Source organism: Typopeltis vanoorti, chromosome 8 (genome assembly GCF_054136105.1).
Source record: "Typopeltis vanoorti isolate ZY-2024b chromosome 8, IOZ_Tvanoo_1.0, whole genome shotgun sequence".
Classification (NCBI taxonomy): domain Eukaryota; kingdom Metazoa; phylum Arthropoda; class Arachnida; order Uropygi; family Thelyphonidae; genus Typopeltis; species Typopeltis vanoorti.
This window is the reverse complement of record NC_143556.1, coordinates 42933448-42958504: the sequence shown is the minus strand read 5'-3', so window position 1 is coordinate 42958504 and position 25057 is coordinate 42933448. Positions and strand designations below refer to the sequence as shown.

The following is a 25057-nucleotide window of genomic DNA, read 5'->3' as shown; positions in this document are numbered from 1 at the left end:
TGAGATATTCAAATTACTGAAGGGTTTCTACAGGATTAATCCAGAAGATATTTTTGAGAATAGGATTGGTGGTGGGAGGATTAGCAGCCATACATGGAAGCTGGGCAAGAACGTGGTTAGCAGGGGTGTTAGAACTAGGTTTTTTACTTGGAGAGTGGTGAATGAGTGGAATAAACTGCCAGAGTCTGTTGTGGGTGCTATGACCATAAATGGGTTCAAGGTGAGGTATGATAGATACTGTGTGAATGTCGAATAGTTGCTCTTGACATGATGTAAGGGCCTTCCTCGATGAGTCTGTCAACTCCTTGGAGTTGCCCGAGATAATAATAATAATATTTGAAGTAGAAAAAGCCATCAAATGCTTGAAATTTGGAAAGACAGCAGGAGTATATGATATTCGACGAGAAATGCTGAAGTATGGTGGTATAAAACTCTTACAGTGTCTGCACTGCATAATTCAGATAGCCTGGACAGAGGGACGAATTCCTCATGATTGAAGTAGAGCTCTAATAATATCCATATATAAAAAGGGAAATAAAACATAATGTGAGAATTACAGAGGTACTGGTGTTCTGGGCAAGATTTATGCCAGTATACTTGAGAAACAGTTGAGAATACTTGTGGAAGAAAAGCATGATGAAGAACAAGCTGAATTCAAGCCAAATAGAGGCTGTCAGGATCAGATCTTCACTTTATGACAAATAGTTGAGAAAGCATTGGAATATAACAACGATCTGTATTTAGGTTTTGTTGATCTGGAAATGGCATATGACAAGGTGCGGAGAAAGAAGCTATTCAATATGCTACAGTTATATGGCGTCAATGGGGCATTATATCAAACAATACTTAGTCTTTATTTGAGTTGCAAGTCAGCAGTTAGAATTGAAGGAATTAAATGGTTTAATGTTAAATCTGGTGTGAGACAAGAATGTACATTATCCCCTCTGTTATTCATTATCTATATTATTATTATTATTACGGGTATCTCCATGGAGTCAGTAGACTCATCGCGGGAGACCCAAACTAGCAAAACAATATCTGTCATATCTCTTCTTGAATTCATTTACAGACGAAGAGCTCACAACTAAGTCAGGCAATGAATTCCACTCATTCACCACTCTCCAGGCAAAAAACCTTGTTCTGACACCTTTGTTAACCACACTCTTCTTTAATTTCCAGAGATGACCTCTTGTTCTTCCATGACTATCACACAGCTGAAACATTTCCCCTGCATCAATCCTATAAAAACCTTTTAGTAATTTGAATGTTTCTATCATATCACCTCTTCTTCGCCTATCAACCAATCTCTGCAATCCACAAGCTCTCAATCTATCAATGTAGGGAGTATTTTTTATATCACTCACCAACTTGGTCACTCTTCTCTGAACCCTCTCCACAGCCTCCTGATCTCCAAGGAATCCAGGTGACCAGACCTGAGCACAGTAATCCAAATGTGGAAGTATCAATGCTTTATAAAGGGGAATAATAACCTCTTTATCTCTGGATGTCAGTGTGTTCCTCAACAACCAAGTAATCCTATGTGCAATCTTGGACACCTTAGCAATGTGTCCTCTGAACTTCATCTCCCTATCTACCAATACCCCTAAGTCCCTAGCCTCATCAATCTCTTGGAGTACCTTTCCATCGATGTAGTACACAGCTGGTAATCTTTCAATCCCAAAATGCATGACTTTACACTTTTCCACATTGAACTGACATCCATTTTCTTTTGCCCATTTTACCAGCTTATTTAAATCCTCCTGCAAACTTTCAACATCAGCTTGATTTTTTATTGCACTACACAACTTTGCATCATCAGCAAACAACTGAATATCTCCCTTTAAGCCGTTTCCTATATCATTTATATACAAATTAAACAACATTGGCCCAAGCACAGAGCCCTGAGGTACACCACTGGTCACCTGCCTCATTCTGGACTCGGCTCCTCCATACACCACCTTATGGTATCTCTCCCTGAGCCATTCTCCTATCCATATCACCAATTTAATATCCATTCCCATCTGCTCCAATTTGCGTAACAGTGTTCTATGGGGTATCCTGTCAAAAGCCTTAGCAAAATCCAGAAGTACCACTGTGTAGCCAGTTCCTTTGTCCAACTTGGATGTTATTCTATTATGAATAGTTAATAGATTGCTAAGGCAGGATCTACCTTTAACAAAACCATGTTGGCCTCTATAGAGTATCATATCCTGATCCACCCATTCTTGAATTTTGTCTTTAACCAACTTTTCCAATACTTTTACCACTACTCCTGAGATGGTGATTGGTCTGTAATTCAATACCGCAGTTTTAGAGCCACCCTTATGCAAAGGAACCACTTTGCCTAACTTCCACTCCCTAGGGACCATACCAGAGTTCAAACTTAAATTAAATATCCAGGTAAGAGGGGTTGACAATTCATTTGCACATTCACGCAACACCCGAGCTGATATTCCATCTAAGCCTACCGCAGTGTTTGCATTTAAGTTTTGCAATATATTTAATACCTCTGATTCTTTAGCTTCAATTCTCACATTAGGTATTGCTATAGGTATAGAGATATCCTCACTTGGGTGATAGACTTTTGAGAAGTGATCACTCAGTAACTCGACTATTACATCTGATTTTGTCACCTCAATACCATCAGCACCCACTAAGGTTATCCTTCCGAAGTCATTCTTCCTCTTACTTGCCACATAGCGGAAGAACTCTTTGGGATTACCCTTGATCTCCTTGATATGGATCACATTATGAAGGAAAGTGCTATTAAACATGATATCAGAATTGGAGATGTTAATGTCAGCTCTTTGCTTTGTGCGGACAATGTTATACTTCTAAATAAATCTGCTACAAGTTTGCAAGATTCTCTGACTAAATTGAATAACTGGTGTAATAGATGTGGTATAAAGGTCAGCAATAAAAGGCAAAGGCAATGAAAATAGAGGGGATAATGTACATTCTTGTTTTGAAAGGAGAACCTGTGGAAAAAAGTAAAATACTTCAGCTACTTAGGCACGATTTTTAGTGAAGATGGTAAATTAAATATGGAAATAGACAACAAAATCAACATCACTGGTATGGTAAGAAGTCCATTGAATAAATTCATATGGAATAAGAGAGAAATTAGTCGGAACACTAAATTAACTGTATACAAGACAGCGTTCAAACCAATTCCTACTTTTACCAGCACTCCTGAGATACTGATTGCTCTTTAATTTGCTGCCATAGGCATAGATCCTGCTTTATGCGAAGGGATTATTTTGCCCTTCTTCTACTCTTTTGTTATACTTTCAATTCATGAATCTTAAATAAAATAGCCTAGTCAAAGGCATAGACAGTTCCCTTGCACAATCTCATAAATTAAAGATGCCAAGAAATTATATTCTTGGTTTAATCCTCTATCCAAGTGTAAGCAAACAAAATTTGCACCTTAAGTAATCTCACTCTCAATGGACCCTGTAACTCCTAGAGAGTGTGTCCCCAGGGTGGCGGATAGGGGAGCCCACCATGTGCGCGTGTGCGTGTGCGTGTGTGTATATGGTGGGATGGTCTGAATATACTGAATAAGGACTCGTGGACCAACAGGGCCATAAGGGGAAATCATCTTGATTGTAAGGGAAGCGGCACTCCCGTGGACCCCTAGCTGGATCTATCTCCTCTCCTTCTACTACTTTGAGGAAGATCCACTTACTTTAATCTTTCCTATAAGGCCTTATTAGCCAACTCTTCTCATTTTATGACCCTATGCTATTAGAGTACTCGAGGGCCATGGGGTCTTTTCATTTCTGGCCTTACAACTATGCCCTCTCTATAAATCGTACTGTAATTCTTCTATAATATATTCTTTCCCCCTTCAATATACCCTATTCCTCCTATGGATTTAAATTCGTAAGAAGGCTAGTTCAGAAGCCTTAAGGTAGCAGCCCTACCACTGAACTATTCCATCGTCAGTCTAGTCCCCCTGACATGGAGAACATAATTCTACTAGTAAGCTGACAGAAAAAGATAATCGGATTGAATCTATAGGAAACGACCCTGGAATGGAAAAGGTAAAACAAAAATGGAAACGACAAAATATAATACACATAACAAACTGGAATGTAAGAGGAATAGCATATAAAGAAATAGAATTAGACCAATTATTAAATGAAAGAAATTTTAAAATAGCAGTAATCACTGAAACAAAAAAGAAATTAAAAGGAACCATGAGAACTTAAAATTTTAATGTATATACAGTGAAGTTGACAGAGACCAAAGAGCACAAAAAGGGGTTATGATTTGGATTCATAACTCCCTTTCAAAACAGTTAAAACATTATAAATTATGGAATGAAAGAATAATAGAAGCTGGAATAAAAATAGATAGAAGCTATTTAACAATAATTGGTTTATATGCCCCAGAAGAGGGAAGAGATAATATTGATTTTTATAATCAGCTACAAAACATATATAATAAAATAAATAAAAATGATTACGTAATTTTAGCAGGAGACTTAAATGCAAGAATTGGAAACATAAAAATTAATAATAATATAGGAATACATGGAGAACATACTCTAAACCATATAATAATATAATAATATAATAATATAGGAATACATGGAGAACATACTCTAAACAGGAATGGTAAAAAATTGATTGACTTTGTAGTTTATAATAACCTAAAAATAATGAATTCCTTCTATAAACATAAAGACATACATAAATATACTTGGGCAACAAGAGATGGAAGTCAATATTAGATTACTTTATACTAAATGAAAAGACATCAAAATTTTCACTAGATGTTAGAGTTCACAGAGGATATGAAATAAGCAGTGACCGCTTCCTTGTTAATTAAAATTAAGATTACCACCTAAATGGCTACAAGTAACAAGAACAGAAAGAAAAATTGAAATATTTGTTTATAAAACTAGACTGTTGAATGACACAAATGTACAATGGCTATATGAACAAAGAATTAACCAATATCTAGACCAAATAAAACAGAATGAAGAAATAGAAATAGAATGGCTTAATATAAAAATGATACTAAATGCAGCAGCAAATGAAAGCTTAGGAAAGACCAAAAAATTCAATAAAAGTTAAAAAACTGAAGATCTGGGATGATACAATGAAAGAAATAATCAAAAAGAAAAAAGAAGCCTATCACAAATGGTTAAGCAGTAAAAGATTAGGAGATGAAATAGAATATAAAAGAATAAGAGCCATAGCTAAAAGAGAAGTCGAAAAAGACATAGAGAATCATGGAACAAATTTGTTTCTAATTTAGAACATGATTTATATAAAATGAGACCCAATGTATATAAAATTTTGATACACTTAAATGCAGATACCAAAGAAAACATAAAATTAAACACTGAATTGAAATTAGAAGAATTTCTAAATTACTACACAGAATTGTGGACAGACAAATATTTTAAAAAAGACAACTGGCAAACAATTAATGAAAATGAAAAGGGAATAACTAAAGAACAATTAGAAATCAGCCTGAAAGAAACAAGAAACAGAAAATCACCTGGAGAAGATAAACTAGGTTCAGAACTATATAAATATGCAGGAACTAGATTCAAAGAAAGACTCTTATTATTTTTAAATAAAATTTATTCAACTGGTATCCCCCCCAATAGAATGGAAAAAAGCAATTGTGATTCCTATCTTTAAAAAAGGTAATAGAGATGATCCTAAAAACTATAGAGGTATCAGTATACTAAATTCCTGTTAGAAAATATATAGCAGAATTTTAAATAGCAAACTAATGAAATATTCCAAAAACTTTATTTTAGAAGTGCAGAATGGATTTAGAAAAGGACGATCATGTATAGACCCGGCCTTTTGCCTAAAATTAATAATAGAGAAAAGAAGAGAATACAATTTAGAAACACATATTGCATTTATTGACTTTGAAAAAGCATTTGACAAAGTTAAAACAAACATATTATTTAACATATTAAAAGAAACACAAATACCAAATAATATCCTAAAAGCTATCACAAGTATATATGAAAATAATCAAATACAAATAAGATTAAATCATGAGCTATCATATACAAGAGAGATAAACCAAGGGGTCCTACAGGGATGTCCCCTCTCAGCAACTCTTTTTAATATCTACTTAAATGAAATAATAATAAAATGGAATAAAAATTTACATCAAGGAATTAAACTTTCTCCTACAGTAAACTTAAACCCTCTCCTCTTTGCCGACGACCAAATAATAATTACAAATTCTGAAGATAAACTACAGAAAGCTATTTTAAATCTAAATGAGATATCCAAAGATTATGGTATGATAATATCAACAGAAAAATCAAAACCTATGGCCTTTAAAGGACAAGATCCAGCAAGAACTAAAATAGTAATTATTATTATTATTATTATTAAAACAAGACCTCATGGAGTCAAAGACTCATCTAGGAGGTCCTTTTATCTTACACACACATCTCATCATACCGTGTCTTAAACACATTCAAACTACTTGCAGACACCACGCTCTCAGGCAGGGCATTCCAATCACTCACAACTCTGCACGAAAAAAACCTGCCTCTCACTCCCTTACTCACACCCTCCTTATACAGTTTCCAGGGATGACCTCTGGTTCTCCCCTGATCTCCCACTATTCTCTGTAGAACTTCTCCACCATTGATCCTATAACAACCCCTTACCAACTTGTAGGTCTCTATCATATCTCCCCTCTTCCTTCTCTCCACGAGACTCTGCAAATTACATCTTTTCAATCTTTCCTCATACTCAACATTCCAGAGGTCAGAAACTACCTTAGTCATTCGCCTTTGGACCCTTTCCAACATCTCTTCATCCTTCTGAAAACCCGGTGACCAAATCTGGGCACAATAGTCCAAGTGTGGCCTAATCAAAGCCTTATACATTGGAACAAGTATCTCCCTACTTCTACATGTCAGTGTCCTCCGCATCATTCCCAGAAGTCTTTGTGTTGTCTTCACAATTTTGGCGATGTGTCCCCTAAATTTTAGATCCTTATCCACTATCACCCCCAGATCTCTTATTTCGTCTACTTCCAACAATATATTCTCACCAAGCATAAATTCTGCATCCCATCTTTGTTTTCCAAATTTTAAAACCTTACATTTTGCAACATTGAACTCACATCCCCATTTGCTTGCCCAATCACTCAATTTATTCACGTCTTCTTGCAAGGCCACAACATCTTCGCTACTCTTTATGGTTCGTCCCAACTTTGCATCATCTGCAAACAACTGAATATCTCCATCCAAATCTTCACCAATATCATTAATATATAAGTTAAATAGTAATGGCCCTAAAACAGACCCCTGAGGCACTCCACTAGTGACTTTCCTTTTCCTGGATATTGCACCCCCATACACAACTTGTTGATACCTATCAGATAGCCAGTCTCCAATCCAATGCACTAATCTAATATCCAACCCCATCTGCTCTAGTTTGACTGTCAATTTATCATGAGGTACTCTATCAAAAGCTTTTGCGAAATCCAAGTATATTACTGTGTATCCTTCTCCTCTGTCCAAGGAAGCAGTCACTTTATTGTAATAAGTAAGTAGATTACTAAAACATGACCTCCCTTTAGCAAATCCATGCTGTCCATCAAAAATTATACCATTGTTGTCAACCCAACTCTGGATCCTAGTTCTCACAAGCTTCTCCAACAACTTAACCACAACACCTGACACACAGATAGGCCTATAGTTTGATGCTTGAGTTCAATCACCTCCTTTATGAAGTGGCACAATCTTGCCCTCCTTCCACTCTTTAGGAACTTGACCAAGTGCAAGACTCGTATTAAAAAAATATGTCAAGACAGGTGTCAACTCTCTAGCACACTCCTTCAGAATACGTGGTGATATATTATCAAGTCCCACAGCCTTATTTACATCTAGTTTACTCAACTCCCCAAACACCTCTTGCTCACTTACAGTCAGTCTCTCCTCCCCATCATCAACTGCTCTTAATCTCTCCATGAAGTCACATTCACAAGATTGAAAGATCTTTATGAATTGCTCATTAAGTATCTCCACAACACATTCTGCAACAGCTGTCTTTATACCATTTCCTCCAATCAATGTCATCCTTCCATAATCATTCTTTCTTTTGCTGGCTACATATCGAAAGAACTCTCTAGGATTCTTTTTGGCTTCATTAGCTAACTGCTGTTCATACCTCTCTTTAGCTACTCTCACCAACCAAGTCACCCTCCTTGCCTGGTCTTTGTAGACCTCATGAAATTGGTTACTTCCACTTCTCTTATGCTGTCTCCACAATGCCTTTTTTTTCTGTATTGCATGCTTAATCTCTTTATTCATCCATCTCACACCTACCTTATTTAACCTTCTCACCCATGGTATACATTTAGACATTGCATCTACTAAATAGTTTTTGAAAATCCCCCAAGCTGCATTGATCTCTTTTCCAGCTAACTCCTCATTCCATGCTACATCTGCAAGCTGTCTCCTGAGCTCTTCATAATCAATAGATAACAAGATAACAAGGTAATAGATAACAAGATCTTAGAACAGGTGAATTCATTTAACTACCTAGGATGTACGATGACATATGAAAATGAAAACGATATAAATGTAAAAATTGCAAAATATTTAAAAATAACAGGTGTAATTAACTCTATATTTAAACCAAACCTAGTTCAAAAACAAACCAGACTAAAAGTATACAATACATTAGTCCTACCAGTCTTAATGTATGGAAGCGAAATCTGGACAGTAAAACAAAAAGACAAACAAAAAGATTAACAACAGCAGAAATGAAGTTTATGAGAAAAACTGCAAAGTATACCCTATTTGATCACAAAAGAAATGAAGAAATTATGAAAGAATTAAACCAAGAACCAGTAATAGAAAAAAATTAAAAAATATAAACATAAATGGATGGAACACATTCAAAGAATGAAAAGAGAAAGATTACCAAAACAAGACTTAAAATACAAGCCATTAGGAAAAAGAAAACCAGGACGTCCTCTTAAACGATTCAACGATGACTTCTAAGGCCAGAACAGGCCGTGCTAGGGTCTAAATCCCTGATATGCATGATGAAGTAATATCACAACTGGGCAACTCATATGCATTACTCCAACCTTGGTATCACTTCTGGGTGTGGCTCCTACTGTAAGGATATGTGCTTTGCATTATGGGATACTAAGGCAAGTGATGTAAAGTCATATAACCTCTGTATACGAGTTTTTCTTATTCCTCCTTTATGCGAAGGGATTATTTTGCCCTTCTTCCACTCTTTTGGTATACTTTCAATTCATGAATCTTAAATTAAACAGCCTAGTCAAAGGCATAGATAGTTTCCATGCACAATCTCGTAAATTAAAGTTGCCAAGAAATTATATTCTTGGTTTAATCGTCTGTCCAAGTGCAAGCAAACAAAATTTGCATGTGAAGTAATCTCACAACTGGGCAACTCATATGCATTACTCCAACCTTGGTTTCACTTCTGGGTCTGGCTTCTACTGTAAGGATATGTGCTTTGCATTATGGGATACTAAGGCAAGTGATGTAAAGTCATATAACCTTCGTATATGAGGTGCCCAGTTGTGAGATTACTTCACAAACTTTGTTTCCTTACACGTGGATAAAAGATTAAACCAAGAATATAATTTCTTGGCATCTTTAATTTATAGTATAACCAAGTGTAAAACTTTCAACATTCTCGTAAAATGGGAACTGATATCTCATCCAATCCCACAGCTGTATTTGCATTCAGATTCTGCACTATACTAAGCACCTCCAATTCATCAACCCCTGTTCTCACATCGGTCCCTGTCACCAGTGCCATAACAGTATCCTCACTTGGATGATACACCTTTGCAAAGTTGTCACTCAGTAGCTCAATAGTTTTGTCTGTCTCTGTTACCTCTCTACCAGGGGTAGCTCGTGCATAGGCATTGCAGAACTACAGCACCCCCAATTTTTCTCGATATATAAATTATTATTATTATTATTCGTGACACCTCCAAGGAGTCCGAAGACTCATCACGGGAGGGCACCTACTATACAACTGACTCCACCACTACACCGAACTTCTACCAATCATCTCCATCAACGCCATCTACCGCCCACCACCACAACTAGTATTTTTTATCTATAAATTGCATGTGTTCTAAAGGGCATATTTGTCTGTATGCGGGATGAAAAACCTGAGTTTCTGGGAGAAAAAACCCTGCTACCTCCATATGAGATCGACTAACTCACCTTCGATTGAAAATCGTCCAGATAAAAATTCCTCCCATCATGACGAGAATCGAATTTAGACCTATTCCAATCAAAGGGCACAATGTACCGTCGTTCCTCCAGTTGCGCTCAGGACGCGCGAATTATTTATTAATTTATTTATATTTACTTGTAATATTTAATTTAACATCAACAATCCTATACAATTCTCTTATTTTGTATAAAAAAATAATAAAAATCCATCTTATAGCACTTAGGAGGGCGAAGGACGCTAGCACACTGTGTTTACCATAGTGTCATATTGCTATGTTCACAAGCATATGCACATCATAGCGAGATGCAAGCTGTTAGCGTAATATGGCACTGTCCATTGCGCAGTTCCACTGTTGTTTATATGCAGTTTGCGCCAGTAGTAGAGTGTTCATAGTGCTTATTGTGTTTACTTCGTCTCTTTAAATATTTGGACATTACAATTAAAGGATTAATTGTAATGTCCAAAAATTATTTTTAAGTAATTTTGAATTATACTAAACAGTATAATTTCATCGATAATAAACAATATTTTTTCATGAAACAAAACAAGAAGAATATATTTTATTTTTAAGTAATTTTGAATTATACCAAACTGCATAATTTTATCGATAATAAACAATATTTTTTCATGTTTATTTTTTCATTGATATATTTATCTTCAATAAATTTTTACCATAATTTTGATATTTTATCCAAACACGTATACACTGTACTTACATTGTGTATGTATATTTCGAAAGTTGCAGCACCCCCACGATTTCAAGCCACGATGCCACGAGCCACCACTGCTTTCTACCGTCTTCATTCATCCTTCCATAGTCATCTTTCCTCTTACTTGTCCCATAACAAAATAATCTTTTGGGATTTGCTTTGACTTGCTTGGCTAATTTATTCTCAAAATCTGATTGTGCTTTCCTTACCATACTGGTCACCTTTCTTGCCTGCACCTTGTACTCTTCATGAACTTGCTGGTCACTTTCCTTATATTTTGTCATATTGATCCCAGTCTTACATAGATTGCCTCAAAAGAACTGCTGTCTTTCTGACTGACTCCTATTCCCTACTCTTTTTGGCTGCATTTTATTTGCTGTCATCAGTAGTACCTCCCTTCCCCAGCTCCCATCCTGATCCTGTCTTCTCTCTCCTCCCTGAAAATACTATCCATCCCTGTAACTACATTCTATCGCTCTAACCTCTAACTACATCATATGCTGTTAACCAAGTCTCACTAATACATATAACTTTTGGTGATGTTGCACTAACAAATTCAAACTTCATCCTCTTATTCCTTATATTTCTATCATTACTATATAGAAACTGTGACATCCCCTTAGGCCCCAACCACAATTACTTCCTTAATTGACTACCTTATTCAATATTGTTGCTTGAGAGACTAGATTCCTCATTTTTTGTTCATTCACACGGTCACCTGTATCTGCCCTAATTTCTTTAGTTACTTCTCATCTCTGAGGTCATTTGTGTTAGCCAAAACAATTAATTCCTTTCACCTTGCCTTTTTGCTTTTGAACAGTATCATTAATATTATCTTTAGTTTTTCTGACTTTGCACTTCCACACCCTCAGTGAACAAAGCTTTCTCTAGAAAACCTAATTCCAAATCCATTCAAGTGCAGTCCATCAGTATTATAAAAATCCTTCCATTTATTAAACTCAAACCACAGTCCACAAGCTCTCCATCATTCCTTTTACACAAGCTGTGTATCGATTCATTAGCTGTCATCACCTGCCTTCTCAATTCACCTCTATCATAGCATAACATCAGTCTTACAAACTTCACTCCTCGCTCTTCTTTTTTTTTGCTTCTAATAACACTCATACAATACTTCTCACCTCTGAGGTCGTTTGTGCTAGCCAAAACAATTAATTCTTTCACCTTGCCTTTTTGCTTTTGAACAGGATCATTAATATTATTAATTTTTGCACCAGAGAAACAAGATTTTGTCACATATTTTCATGAAATACTCCATTTATCATAGAATCAACTATAAAAAATTATCGCTTTATGCTTTTTCTCTTGTTTATTCACATATGTTTTTTTTTTTTTTTTTTACTTCAGACCTATTGCTTTTTTTCTTTTTCTTTTCTCAATTCAATAAATCTCTTGGATTTCTGCAGCCTGTCAGTCCTGTGTTTTGTCTTATAAAGGACTACATGTAAGCATGATTTCCTTTTATTCAGGCCTTCTACATTCTTCTGACTGTGTGCCTCTGCACATTCGATGTTATCACTGATATTAATATTTAATGATATTTTGTCAATTCTCTCTGCTGTACCATTACGTAATTTGTTCTTCTTTGCACTCACTCTTAAAATATTTATTACACACTCACTCACTGGTTTCATCCTCTTTCCACATATCTTTCAACTTTTGCAATGAATACATCTCACAAATTCTGCCCCTGGACAAAATCATGAAAATTTAAATAACCCAACAAAGATGTCTTGGCTATCATTGTTTTGCTACACATTGGTGCCATATTGACAATATATACTTTAACTAAATATACACTTTATTTAAATCTGAATAACATAGTCTATCACCACACTTATAAAACAAATAACTACAAAAAATTAATTTGGTATTATTAGGAAAAATTGAAAAAATTACTTATCCTTCACCGATGTTATGAACTGGCGATGTTCACTATGTAGCCTCAAACTCAAATTCGGTTATTTACATGTTTACGATGATAGATAGATGGATTGATATATTTGATGATAGATAGATGGATTGATATATTTATTTTTAATTGCAGTCAAATAAATTTATGAGTTAATGAATTCTGAATAATGAACAGATTAACATATCCTATTTTGCTTCTCTGAAATTGCTATTTGGTAAAATATTAAATTAAACAATGAATTTAATATTAATGCAGGTGGAGTCCCTTTTGAAGTCCGAAGAATCTGGCAAAGATCTTGCATCAGTACAAAATCTTATTAAGAAACATCAATTAGTTGAAGCAGATGTGAATGCTCATGAAGATCGAATTAGAGACATGAACAATTTGGCAGATAGTTTAACAGAATCAGGCCAATGTGATGTTGTTGCTGTTCAAGAAAAACGTAGTTCTATCAATGAACGCTATGAAAGAGTTAAAACTCTGGCTTCCTATCGACGTGCTAGGCTTAATGAGGCTAACACTTTGCAGCAATTTTTTAGAGATATTGCAGATGAAGAATCATGGATAAAGTGAGTTCTTAGTCACTGATTAGTTTAACTTCTGCATTTTTTTTTTTCATGTTTTAGCATATTATTTGCTATGTATTATAACTTTTATATTTACTAAACATAGACATCTACAGAGAGTTCTTGCAGATTTAATGAATTTCATATTGTTCCTGTTACATCTAATTCAGTCTTACAATTTCATACTGTGCAGTATTAATATAATTAGCTTAGTATGAAACAGATAATTATTGTCTCTTGCCATGTAATTACATTAGTATCTCTCCATCAAGGTAATATACAGAGTACATTATACTTACTCTGGTTATTGCAGTTGATAAGAAGGGATGTGGGACATTGTTTCAAGAACCAAGTAAAGAAATGATTGTAAACTACCATAAACAGGTGCATTATGCATTAGTATTTTTGTACAATGCCACCAGTCATTATTGTAATATCTACAGAGTTATTTTTGGTATGTAGCGTAATTTTATTATTATAATTATTATTATTGCACAGGAACCTCCATGGAGTCTGAAGTCTTATCATGAGTAACACAGACATCATGACACTATCCACATGTTATCTATTCATACCTCTCCTTGAAAGCATTTACCAACAGAGCACTCATAACAGACTTTGGCAATTCCCTACACTCATTCACTACACTCCTACAAGCAAAAAATCTTATTCTCACCCCTTTCTTACAATACACTTACTCATTTCCTAGGGATGATCCCTTTTCTGTGTCAACAGCTGAAAAATTTCCTCTGCATCAGTCTAATGAAACCTTTAAGCAAATTAAATGTTTCTATCCCCCCCTTTTTTTTCTGCCTATCATCCAATTGTCAACTACAAACCCTCAATCTGTCATTGTTAGGAGCACTCAAAATGCCATACACACCATCCTGGTCACTCTCCTCTGATTCTTATCACTGCATCATCCCCAAGTAACCAAGGTGATGTGTGCATAGTAATCCCTATGCAGCTGTGTCAAGCCCTTATAAATAGGGGTGATACTTCCTTATCTCTATATGTTAGTGTGCTTTTCAATAACTAATTAATTCATAAAGCTGTATTGGTTACTTTTGCAATACACCCTCTGAATTTCAACTCCATATCCACCAATATCCCCCCCCCCCCAAATTTCCTAACTTCATCAGTTTCTTATAGTACATTTTCATCAATATAGTATACAACTTATAATCTTTTCATCAATGTAGTATACAACTTGCAATCTTTTCTTCTCAACATTCATAACTTTATACTTATTATTTCTGGGAAAATTTCCATGTTACTCCTCTAAGTAACTATTATTTTTTATTTTATGTGTATATAGCCTGCTTTCATTTAGGAGTGCTTCTTTTTCACAATGTCATTCGCTCTTTTTACTCAAAATCTTAGGGCATTACTGATGTGTTATAAAAACCGATATTATTCTTCATATATTGGTTTTTATAACACATCAATAATGCTCTAAGATTTTGAGTAAAAAGTGAATGACATTGTGAAAAAGAAGCACTCCTAAATGAAAGTAGGCTATATAGTCATAAAATAATAATAACTTTATTCTTTTCCATATTAAACTAGCACCTTATTTTTTGCCCATACTGTCATCCTATTTAAATCACCTTGAAGTGTTATCTATTACAGTACCCAATTTAGCAAAGACCAGCAACATTCCCTGGACCTCCCATTAGGACCTCTGCAGTTGCAAACGGTCCTAATACAGAAAGACCTCGCTTAACGCAATTAATTAATCCATCAATTAATGTGTGCTAAGCGAAATCGCATTAAGCGAATACAATAAAGAATAGGAATAATCATAATTCATCCATCGGTTAGCGTAAATTTGAAAAACAAAATTACAATATAAGCTATATTAGCAGATAAAATCACCAAAGTTAATAAACATCAATTACTTACATTTTTATTTAATGTCTAAACATTTGATTAAGCTACTTTTTTTACCAAAAAATTAAGTAAAGATGTTTGAATAGTGCTTGACTTTTTCATCTTATCATGCAATTTGAGATAGCTGGTGATCCCTTTATCAAGATTTTGGCAGACTTTGAAGTTTTGTTCCATATCAGGATCAGCATCAAACAAAATTTCCTTAGCATGCTCAATGTGATTGAAAACTAGCTCAAGTTCTTTTGTAGTTAGTTCTTAGTCATAGCATTCTCTTCTTGTTTGCACTTCTTATCTTCTTCATATGCAATCTGTTCTTCTATTTAAAGGAGATCATTCTCGCTTAACTGTTCTGAATGGGAATCGAGCAAGTTTCTCACATCTTCATTATTCAGTTTATTAAATCCAAGTTCTTTTCCAGTTGTGCTGATTTCTTCAACAATGTTCAATCTTGGATTTTGTGCATGATAAACTAACATAGGCTTGAGTTTAAAGTCACGTTCTGCATTGTCTCCTAATAAAAGCATAAGACGATCTTTAGATACTTTGTATCCTAGTTGTTATTATTATTATTATTATTCGTGACACCTCCAAGGAGTCTGTAGACTCATCGCGGGAGGACACCTACTGTACAGCTCTCCGTCTTCACCACTATACACCAAATCTCTACTACCAATCATCTACATCAACACCATATACTGCTCACCACAACCCACACAACTAGTATTTTTTTGTCTGTAAATTGCATGTGTTCTGAAGGGCCGATTTGTCTGTATGCAGGATGAAAAACCTGAGTTTTTGGGAGAAAAAACCCTGCTACCTCCGTATGAGATTGGCTAACTCACCTCCAATTGGTAATGTCCATATCACGTTCGCTGCCATGCTCCTCAGGCATAGTTTGTTACCGCACGGCAAGCACTTTCACTTCTACAAGGTCAGTACGAGTTATCTTGTAGCTGGCTTATCAGACAGAATTTTGTTTCATACGCCAATTACGAGTTATCTCGTATCACCCCCCCTCCCCCCATGTCTTACATGCGCTGATGACTGTGTAACTTGATTTCAGAGTCAGTGACATTTGGCATTCAGTGCAGTAAGGTTTATTGCGTCTAGTCTTAACATTATTTAAAATTATCTAAATAAAAACCTTCAATTACGCCATGGCCAGTAAAAGAAAGCTTACTGATGAAGAATTAGAAGCTTATGCTAATATGAGCGATGATGAATAGAATGAATTATTTGGTTCCAATTCTGAAGATGATTATAATCCAACAGATTACTCCAGCGATGACTCAGATGATTATATATCGCATATAAATATGTGTATATGTTGAAAAAATTCAAAAAAATTGTTTTATTTGCATTAATAAATACACAGTTTATGCAACAATACCTCTTATAATATACTATACTTTTGCTGAAATTATTTTCCTTCTACCAATCCCCCAGACATGCTCTCCGCTTTATTCACAAGCCAAGGGTCCAAATTAAATGCTTATACTATGGGTTAACTCATGCTTGGCATAGGAGGTCGGTAATCGACATACGAGTATATTTTTAGTTGGTTTGTGAAGCTCATATACCAACTACGAGTATACTCATAGTTGGCAGCGAACATAATATAAATATTCCTCCAAGCACGATGAGAATCGAACTTAGGCCTTTTCTAATTGAAGGGGGCAATGTGCCGTCGTTCTTCAAATTGCGCTGCAGAGGTACTTTGGTTGAGAGACTTCAGTTTTAGCTAGGAAAAATTTTTGTTGGTATATGTTTCCAAAAGAGACTAGTTCCATTGATGCTGAATATATGATGATCATCATAATCACCCTCCTGGATTATTCTTTGCAATTCTTCAGGAAACTTGGCTGCAGAATCTTTATCAGCACTAGCAGATTCCCCCGTTATTCTTACTTTATGCAGTTCAGCTCAATTTTTAAAATGGTCAAACCATCTTAAACTCACAGTAAAGCTTTCACATTCCTCTTAAAATTTGTTCTCTTTCAATGATGTACAAATGTTGAGAGCTTTTGCCTGAATATTCCTTAGGTATTCTTTTTTTGGTTCCAATCCTCAATCCAGAGTGATATTCCATCTTGATCATTAAATTACTTCCATTTCAGGTGATCCACATGTTTAAAGCAGCAGTAGCAACTTTTCCTCGTTCTTTGTATTCTTTAGTCTTATTTAATAAAGTCCAAACTGTAGACTTGCTGTATCCCAGGTCTCGCACAATCATTGTATTACTAACTCCACTTTCATGTCTCTTAATGACTTCTAGCCTTACCTCTAACCTAATTACTTTTCTTCTCTTTTTATTACTGCCATTTTCTTTATCAGTTTTTCTCTTTTCCATATCAGGAGTTGAATATAATAAAGCCTTATAGTTATCTAAAGTAAAGTAAAATGAATTAAAGTGGTTGATCAAGAGAACAGTGTTTGTACGTGCACTTGCAATTAGAGCTTTGAGTCAACTGACGCGTGTTGGCATCCACTGCCCGCAGCACTGCTACTACCCACTGTCTGCTACGCTGACAAGTGCCACTGCTCACTGCAGATTGGCGACAAAAAAAAATTTTGCATAATATAAAAAAAATGCATTAACTGATTAATCACTTGCTTAAAGCGGGAAATAGTATCATTTCGCTCAATAGTGCGAATTGATTATCGCACATATCAAATTCACATTAAGTGAGGTTGAGGTTTTTCTGTATTGCCAAACAGGCAGGGCATTTAGTATCAGAATTTTTCAACACATGATCAACATCTGGTTCCACCACTGCAGTCATTCTGCACTTGTTGACCATGTTTTGGACATCCACCACAGGATATGCTGGAAGATGGCCACTCTATTGCACCACAGTAAATACAAATACAAGAGGCTATTCTTGATGTGTGTGTTAAGACTTAATTGCTGGGGGGACATCATGTTTGCCGAGACATCTTCAGAGAGTGCAAGTAACACTTGTAACACACACAAAGACAACACAATGCTCAATGAAACATGGGTGACTCTAAAGTCCTATCTATGAGAGTTGTTTGAAAAGTTTGGTAAAAAAATAAGTTAAACACATTTTTTTTTTTTTTTGGAAAAAAATCACCTTTATTTCTCAACATAGTCTCCATCGAGGTTTATACATTTGATTCAGTTAATTTCCAATTTTTTCATCCCATCTAAAAAGTAGTATTTGTCAGATTGTGCAAAGTAATCATCGAGAGCCTCGATGACATCCTCGTTCGAAGAAAATTTCTTCCCGCCGAACCAAATTTTTAAGTTTGGGAACAAGAAGAAGTCACACGGGGACCAAGTACGGAGAATACGGTGAATGTGGAACCAATTCGAACCTCGATTCATGCAATTTTGCTGATGTGTGGGACAGTGCATTGTCTTAATGAAAGAGCACTTTTTTGTGTGCCAATCTTGGCCATTTTTTTTTCTTCAGTTCTTCTTTTAAATGGTCCAACAATGATAGATAATAGACTCCTGTTATTGTCTTACCTTCCAAATAGTCTCTCATGATAATTCCTTGGGATTATCATGAGAATCATTATCATGATTCTCATGATAATCTCAAGAATCATGACCAAAAAAGAGTGGCCATCACCTTCCCAGCTGCCAAAACAGTCTTCGCTTTTTTCGGTGCTCTTTCACTAAGCATTGTCCACTGTTTTTGACTGCTGCTTAGACTCAGGTGTGTAGTGGTGGATCCAAGTTTCATCTACAGTCATGAATTGATGCAAAAAATTCTGCGCATTGCGATTAAACATCGACAAACACTGCATTGAAATGTCTTTTTGCATGCGGTTTTGATCGACATTCAACAATCATGGCACCCATCACACACACACACACACACACACAGGTGTTTCTTGTGCAATTTTTTTTGCAGGATATTATATACCCATTCAGTTGAGATGCCTACAATCTCAGCAATCTCATGCATTTTCACTCGGCAGTCTTCCATAATGATACCATGGATTTTGTCAACCATTTCCTTCGTAGTGACCTCAGTCGAGCGTCTGGAGCTCGATTCATCTTCGATGGACTTATGACCATGTTTAAACTCATTTATCCAAAAATAAATAGTCTTTAATGCTGGTGCAGAGTCCCCATGAACTGCATCTAACTTGGCTTTGATCTGCGCAGCCGTCCACTTCTTCAAATAAAAGTGTTTTATCACTGCATGAAACTCGTTTTTCTTCATTTTTATGAAAAATTCGAATATGGTAATTTTAAATGTTTGCCAAATGAGAACTACGTGTCGCACATGGATAAAATTTTGCCAGGGGTCATGAAAAAGATGATACATTAAAATTAGTTTAATCCTTTATCCAAGTGTGAGCAAACAAAGTTTGCGCCTGAAGTATCTTCAGGACTAGGGTAAAGTGATACAACACCAGGGCAACTCGTTGCAAAGGTGGAGAAAGCTACCAACACTCCTAACTCAGTATCTCCTATAATGCAAAACACATCCCCTTGCGGATATGTCTAATGTTATGCATTAAAGGAAGGGCCACTACCCAGACTAGTTTCGACCTTTATTGAGGTCTCTTCAGTGGGAGCCAGGCCCTAGTGGAAATACCAGGCAGAAGTATTAGCAAGTCATCTCTACCTATAGGAGTTGCCAAATGGTGTGCCACCCTTTTTTAATAAATTACTCTGGATTTAGAGAAAGATAGGATAAAGGATTAAACTAATTTTATTGTACTCTAACCAAGTGAAAAAATAAACTTTCAACATCTTTCTCTAAATCCAGATCTAAATCTAAATCCTTGACGAAGTGTAGGACTTTGTATACACATCTCAGATTCCTTAACAGACAAGAAAACAGAAATCACTCTACTTTCACAGAAGCCTTAATAAAGTATGGAAGTCGAGCCTCATCTCAAAGGAGACAAAATTCATTTTTACAATTGCACCTGCCAGTCTATCTTTCTGTATGGCTCCCAGACCTGGAACATCTCAACAAAAGCAGCAACCAATAATTATAAATAGTTTTGGAACTACTTGTCTAAGAAATATCCTGAATTACTGCTGGCAAGACCACATTCCCAACTCTACTATATTAGATGACACCCAGCAAGATCCTCTAGTCAGCACTGTTCAAAGAAACCAAATAAAATGGCTCAGCCACCAACTCAGACATCCACCCTCTGCACCTTTTGATGCTCTGGTCCTCTATGCCCCTACAGATGGAAAAAGAAAATGAGGCAGACCCCAAACTCAATAACTGGAAATACATCAGCAATATTCTTCCCATTTCCTCCCAACTCTCCACATCAGAGTGTCAATTATCATGACAGAGAAGCCTAGTTTCTTTCACATCATAAGAACCTCCAAGTCCTATCTCAGTGTACACAGACTACTTATTTGTTTTGATTGGTTTCCCTATTTATAAGTGTAAAATTATAAATAAACAAATGATGATGATGATGATGATGATGATGATCTGATAGCAGTCACTGATCTACCTCAGAAGTGTGTTATTCTAGTCCCATTCATTTTAATTTATTAACAGCTTGTCATGTCACAGTTTATCAAAAGCTTTTGCAAAATATAAGTGTACCACTGTATATGCACCTCCCTTGTCCAAGACATTTGTCATCTTTTTATAGTACATAAGTAAGTTAGTAAAACATGATCTCTGTTTAACAAACCCATTGACCCCAGAGAATACTGCTGTTATCAACTCATTTCTGTATTCTACCCCTCACCAATCTCTCTAATACCTTTGCCACAACTCCAGATATAAAAAGTGGCCTATAATTTCAATCCACAGCCTCAACACCACTTGATGCAGTGGAACAGTTTTACCTTTCTACTCCATTGGAACCTGTGCTGTTGTGAGACTCTTATTAAACAGGCATGCTACATCTACTGCTACTGCCAGTTTCCTGGAACATTCCCTTAAGATGCATGGTGATTGTCATCAAATACTATTGCCTTATTGACATCAAGGTTATTTATTAAATAAGTAGGAAGTATTTCCTTAAATACCTCCTACTTATCACAATTAAGCCATCCTCTTCTATATTTTCTACACTTAAGTTTCTCATAATTTCGCCCTGTTGAAGACATACTTATAAAATGATATCTGTGATATCATTGTGATATCTGTGACCATTTTTAATCGATTAACATAATCTTAACATAGTCATTCTTCCTTCTGTTTGCCACATATCTAATAAAACTCTCTAGGGTATTTTTTTTTTTTTTTGCTTGATTTGCCAATTTCTGCTCATACTGCTATTTTGTTGTCCTCACTAACTGAGTCACTCTCCTGGCTTGTTCTTTATACTGATTATGACCATGATTCATCTTGTATTGTCTGTAAACTGCCTTCTTCTTTCACATTTCATGCTTAAACTTACAACAGTTTCAAAAAAGATCATATTTTGTGTCTTGTACAGGGATCTTATGTAACGTACTAATATGCTATCCCAAACTTTTGTGATAAGGAATAATGAAGATTCTGTTTCTTCTCCTCAGACATACACAAATGCTTAACCACTGAAGCATTTATATGAATGAAATATATCAAATAAGCTATGCTTCATATTCATGTTTTTAATAGTATCCCATGTTATTTCAGTGGTCACTTATATTTTTTATAATTTTTTAAAAATTATGAATTCATTTTAATGAAATTGTATATTTGTAACTTTATAACAATCCTTTTGTTATTCAGAGAAAAGAAGTTACTTGTAAGTTCTGATGACTATGGTCGAGATCTAACTGGTGTACAGAATCTACGAAAGAAACATATGCGGTTAGAGGCTGAATTAGTTTCACATGAACCGACAATTGAGGCAGTACAGGCTGCTGGTATTCAACTGATGGCAGAGTCTAAACTGGGTGTTCCAGAAATAGAACTTAGATTACAAGCTTTAAATAAAAATTGGCAAGAACTAAAAAAGGTATGCATTCTCATTAAAGTATAATTTATTTTCCTTTGATTTAATTTCATATGAAATAATTTGCTTATAATTCTCATATGAAATAATTTTGATTAAATAAGAATGAAAAAGGAATGAACCCAAAATTTAGATGATTAATAGGTACCACACTTAAAATTTCAAATTGTAAACTTAAAACCATATGCAAACATAAGTGAGTTTGGATTCATTTGTATATTGAAATTTAAATTTTCTTTAGAGAATTTTTAAAAGGTGAATATGTCTTAATTTCCTAAATGATTTTAATAGTCACTGTATAAATCAATTTTCTCTTTCAAATTGTCCTAAATGGTAACAAACCAATTTGGTAAACCTGGTAACAAAATCTTAATTAATGTTGACTGTCATAGTATCTCATATACCTCTTACCCATTAGGCTTTCTGGGAGATAAAAAAAGGCAGTATGGATGTTGTTAATGATAGCAGGGGAATTATGCATGCACAAAGTTGAGATGCAAGAGAGAAGTAAGAGCAGTATGGTGTCAGGTGGAGGTTGACCAGGTGACATATTTAGTTGGATGCTGTTATAGATTCGAGAATGTAGAGGATGAAACAAATATATAGGCAAATTGGCTTAGAGAAGACCAAGAAAAGGGTAATCATTATGTGTGATTTTAAATATGATAATATTGATGGGAATAAAAATAGCATCTCTGAATAATAAGATCAAGTCTTTTAAGTTCTTGAGGGATATCTAATGGAGGGCACACAAAGACTGAAGATCTTAATCTGATCATATCATCAAAAGATGTGGTTTTTGCAACTCAAGTTCGCAAAAGCCACCACCTGGGTTGCTAGCCAGTCATATGATAACTTCTTGAGGAATAGGTTTATGTGGAAACACAAAGGTAGTGATTATAAAAAACTTAATTAACAACTGGTAGCTTTAATACTACCATAGTCCTATATCAGAAAGTTAAATTCATCAAGTGATCACTTATGATCAATTTAACTTTCTGACATAGGACTGCTATGGTATTAAATTGATAGTTTGGCTTTCTTTTAGTTTCTGGCTATTCTCTGATGAGAACCAACAGTTCAAAACAGCTGTCATGCTAGCAAAACCTAATTTGTTCTTGTTGTTGTTATGCACAATCCAGTCGTCTTCGACTCTTGGTAATCCTGTGAACAAAGGCTCTCCATCCAATTCGGCCTCTTGTCCTTTCTTTCAGTAATTGTAAGTTCAAGTTAGTAAGTTTTTATGTCATCCATCCAACTCTTTTGTGGTCTTCCTCTTCTTCTAATTCCCCAAATCTTCCCCAATGTAACTGCTTTTCCAATGATTCATCAGCTCACATAATATGACCAAAGTACATCAACTTGTTTAGCAGTCATCACCTCCAAGGAGTATTCTGTCTTTATATTCTCTAAAATCTTCTTATTGGTCATTCTTGCAGTCCATGGGATTCTTAATAGTCTCCTCCACATCCATAATTCAAATGAATCATTTTGCTTTCTGTCTTTATTCTTAATAATCCTACTTTCGCATCCATACATCACTACTGGAAATACCATTGCTTTGACAGTTCTAACTTGCATGGCCTTACTCACACCTCTATCTTTCAGAATTTTTGTCAGATTTAACATCGCTTTTTTTTTTCTCATGACTATCCTTCTTTTAATTTCATCTTCACATTTACCATAATTTCTAATTCTAGACCCCAGTAAATCATAATTTTCAGTAGTTTCTAAAAGGCAAAAACATGTCGGCTCCTGGGCAGAACTTTTGCCTTTTAAATAGTGCAAACTAAGGTAATAACTCCAATGCCAATGCTTAAAATTCTCATTAACTCTGAGGTAAATTTCAAAACTTTTGTAAGTTTCTTTCTGTGTTTAGCTATAAAATATGGATATGTCCATGATACCCTCCAATTTAAAATCCTGGAAAAAAATTCTTTCAACTTGTAGGAAGTAGAAGAAAGAATGATTATCAGAGGATAATATTAATGGATGAAGATGATAAGATGGTAACTACTGCAGAGAATAATCTTGTCAGTAATCTAATTACAGTTTTGAATAGGGCAATGACAACTGCATTGGACAGAGCAAATGCATACACAGTGTTTTTCTTTTCTTTTCTTTCTTTCTTCTTTTTTTTCCTTCAAAGATTATAATAGAGTACTACATGAGAAATTAAAAGGAATGGTCATGAGTACTGTACAGTACAGTACAGTATAGGGAAGGGTAGTTAACATCAGTCCATGTGTATAATGGAGATATTTCAAAAGAAGGAGGGAACAAGTTGTGTGCCAGAAGATTCTGTTCCAGGACCACTGTTGTTTAATTTGTTAGACATATAAATTTCTTGGGAATTAAGAAATATCAGAGTCAAGTGAACAAAATGGTGTCTACTCTTTAGAGTTCTCCCTTTGAGCATAGATTGAAATTTTCTCGGTTATAAAGTTTGGCTGATAGACAGAAAATCACTCAGTCATAAGTGCACTTTTGCTTTATCAGTGAATAAGCTTGAGGAGAGGTATGGTAGACATTGTATGAATACTGGTTGGTAAATCTGAATAAACCTCCTAAGAAGGTTGTTCAGATTCTATGGAGATGTCCATGTAATAATAATAATATGCTAGTGATGTAGTCCATGGTTTGAAATGCAGTGTTGTTTGCAGATGATTTAGGTGATTGTGGAAGGTAATAGATATTCCTCAATTTTGAATGATTTGAACAGACCTGGCTTGTTTGGCTGATAAGTGATGATTTTAGTTTAATATTGCTATGTATAAAGGTGTTTTTTTACACTTGAACTGAGAAAAT

At 35.2% G+C, this 25057-nt stretch overlaps 1 protein-coding gene across 3 annotated transcripts in view; it reads left to right on the top strand.

Annotated features, from left to right (window-relative positions):
- Nucleotides 1-25057, top strand: part of LOC150103955 (spectrin alpha chain-like) — an 850682-nt gene that overhangs the window by 608515 nt on the left and 217110 nt on the right. For all 3 annotated transcript variants that reach the window (XM_090397194.1, XM_090397195.1, XM_090397193.1), the window contains 2 exons: nucleotides 13137-13450; nucleotides 22024-22252. In XM_090397194.1, the coding sequence (XP_090253320.1) occupies nucleotides 13137-13450; nucleotides 22024-22252 (543 nt within the window). The remainder of the gene's footprint in view (nucleotides 1-13136; nucleotides 13451-22023; nucleotides 22253-25057) is intronic.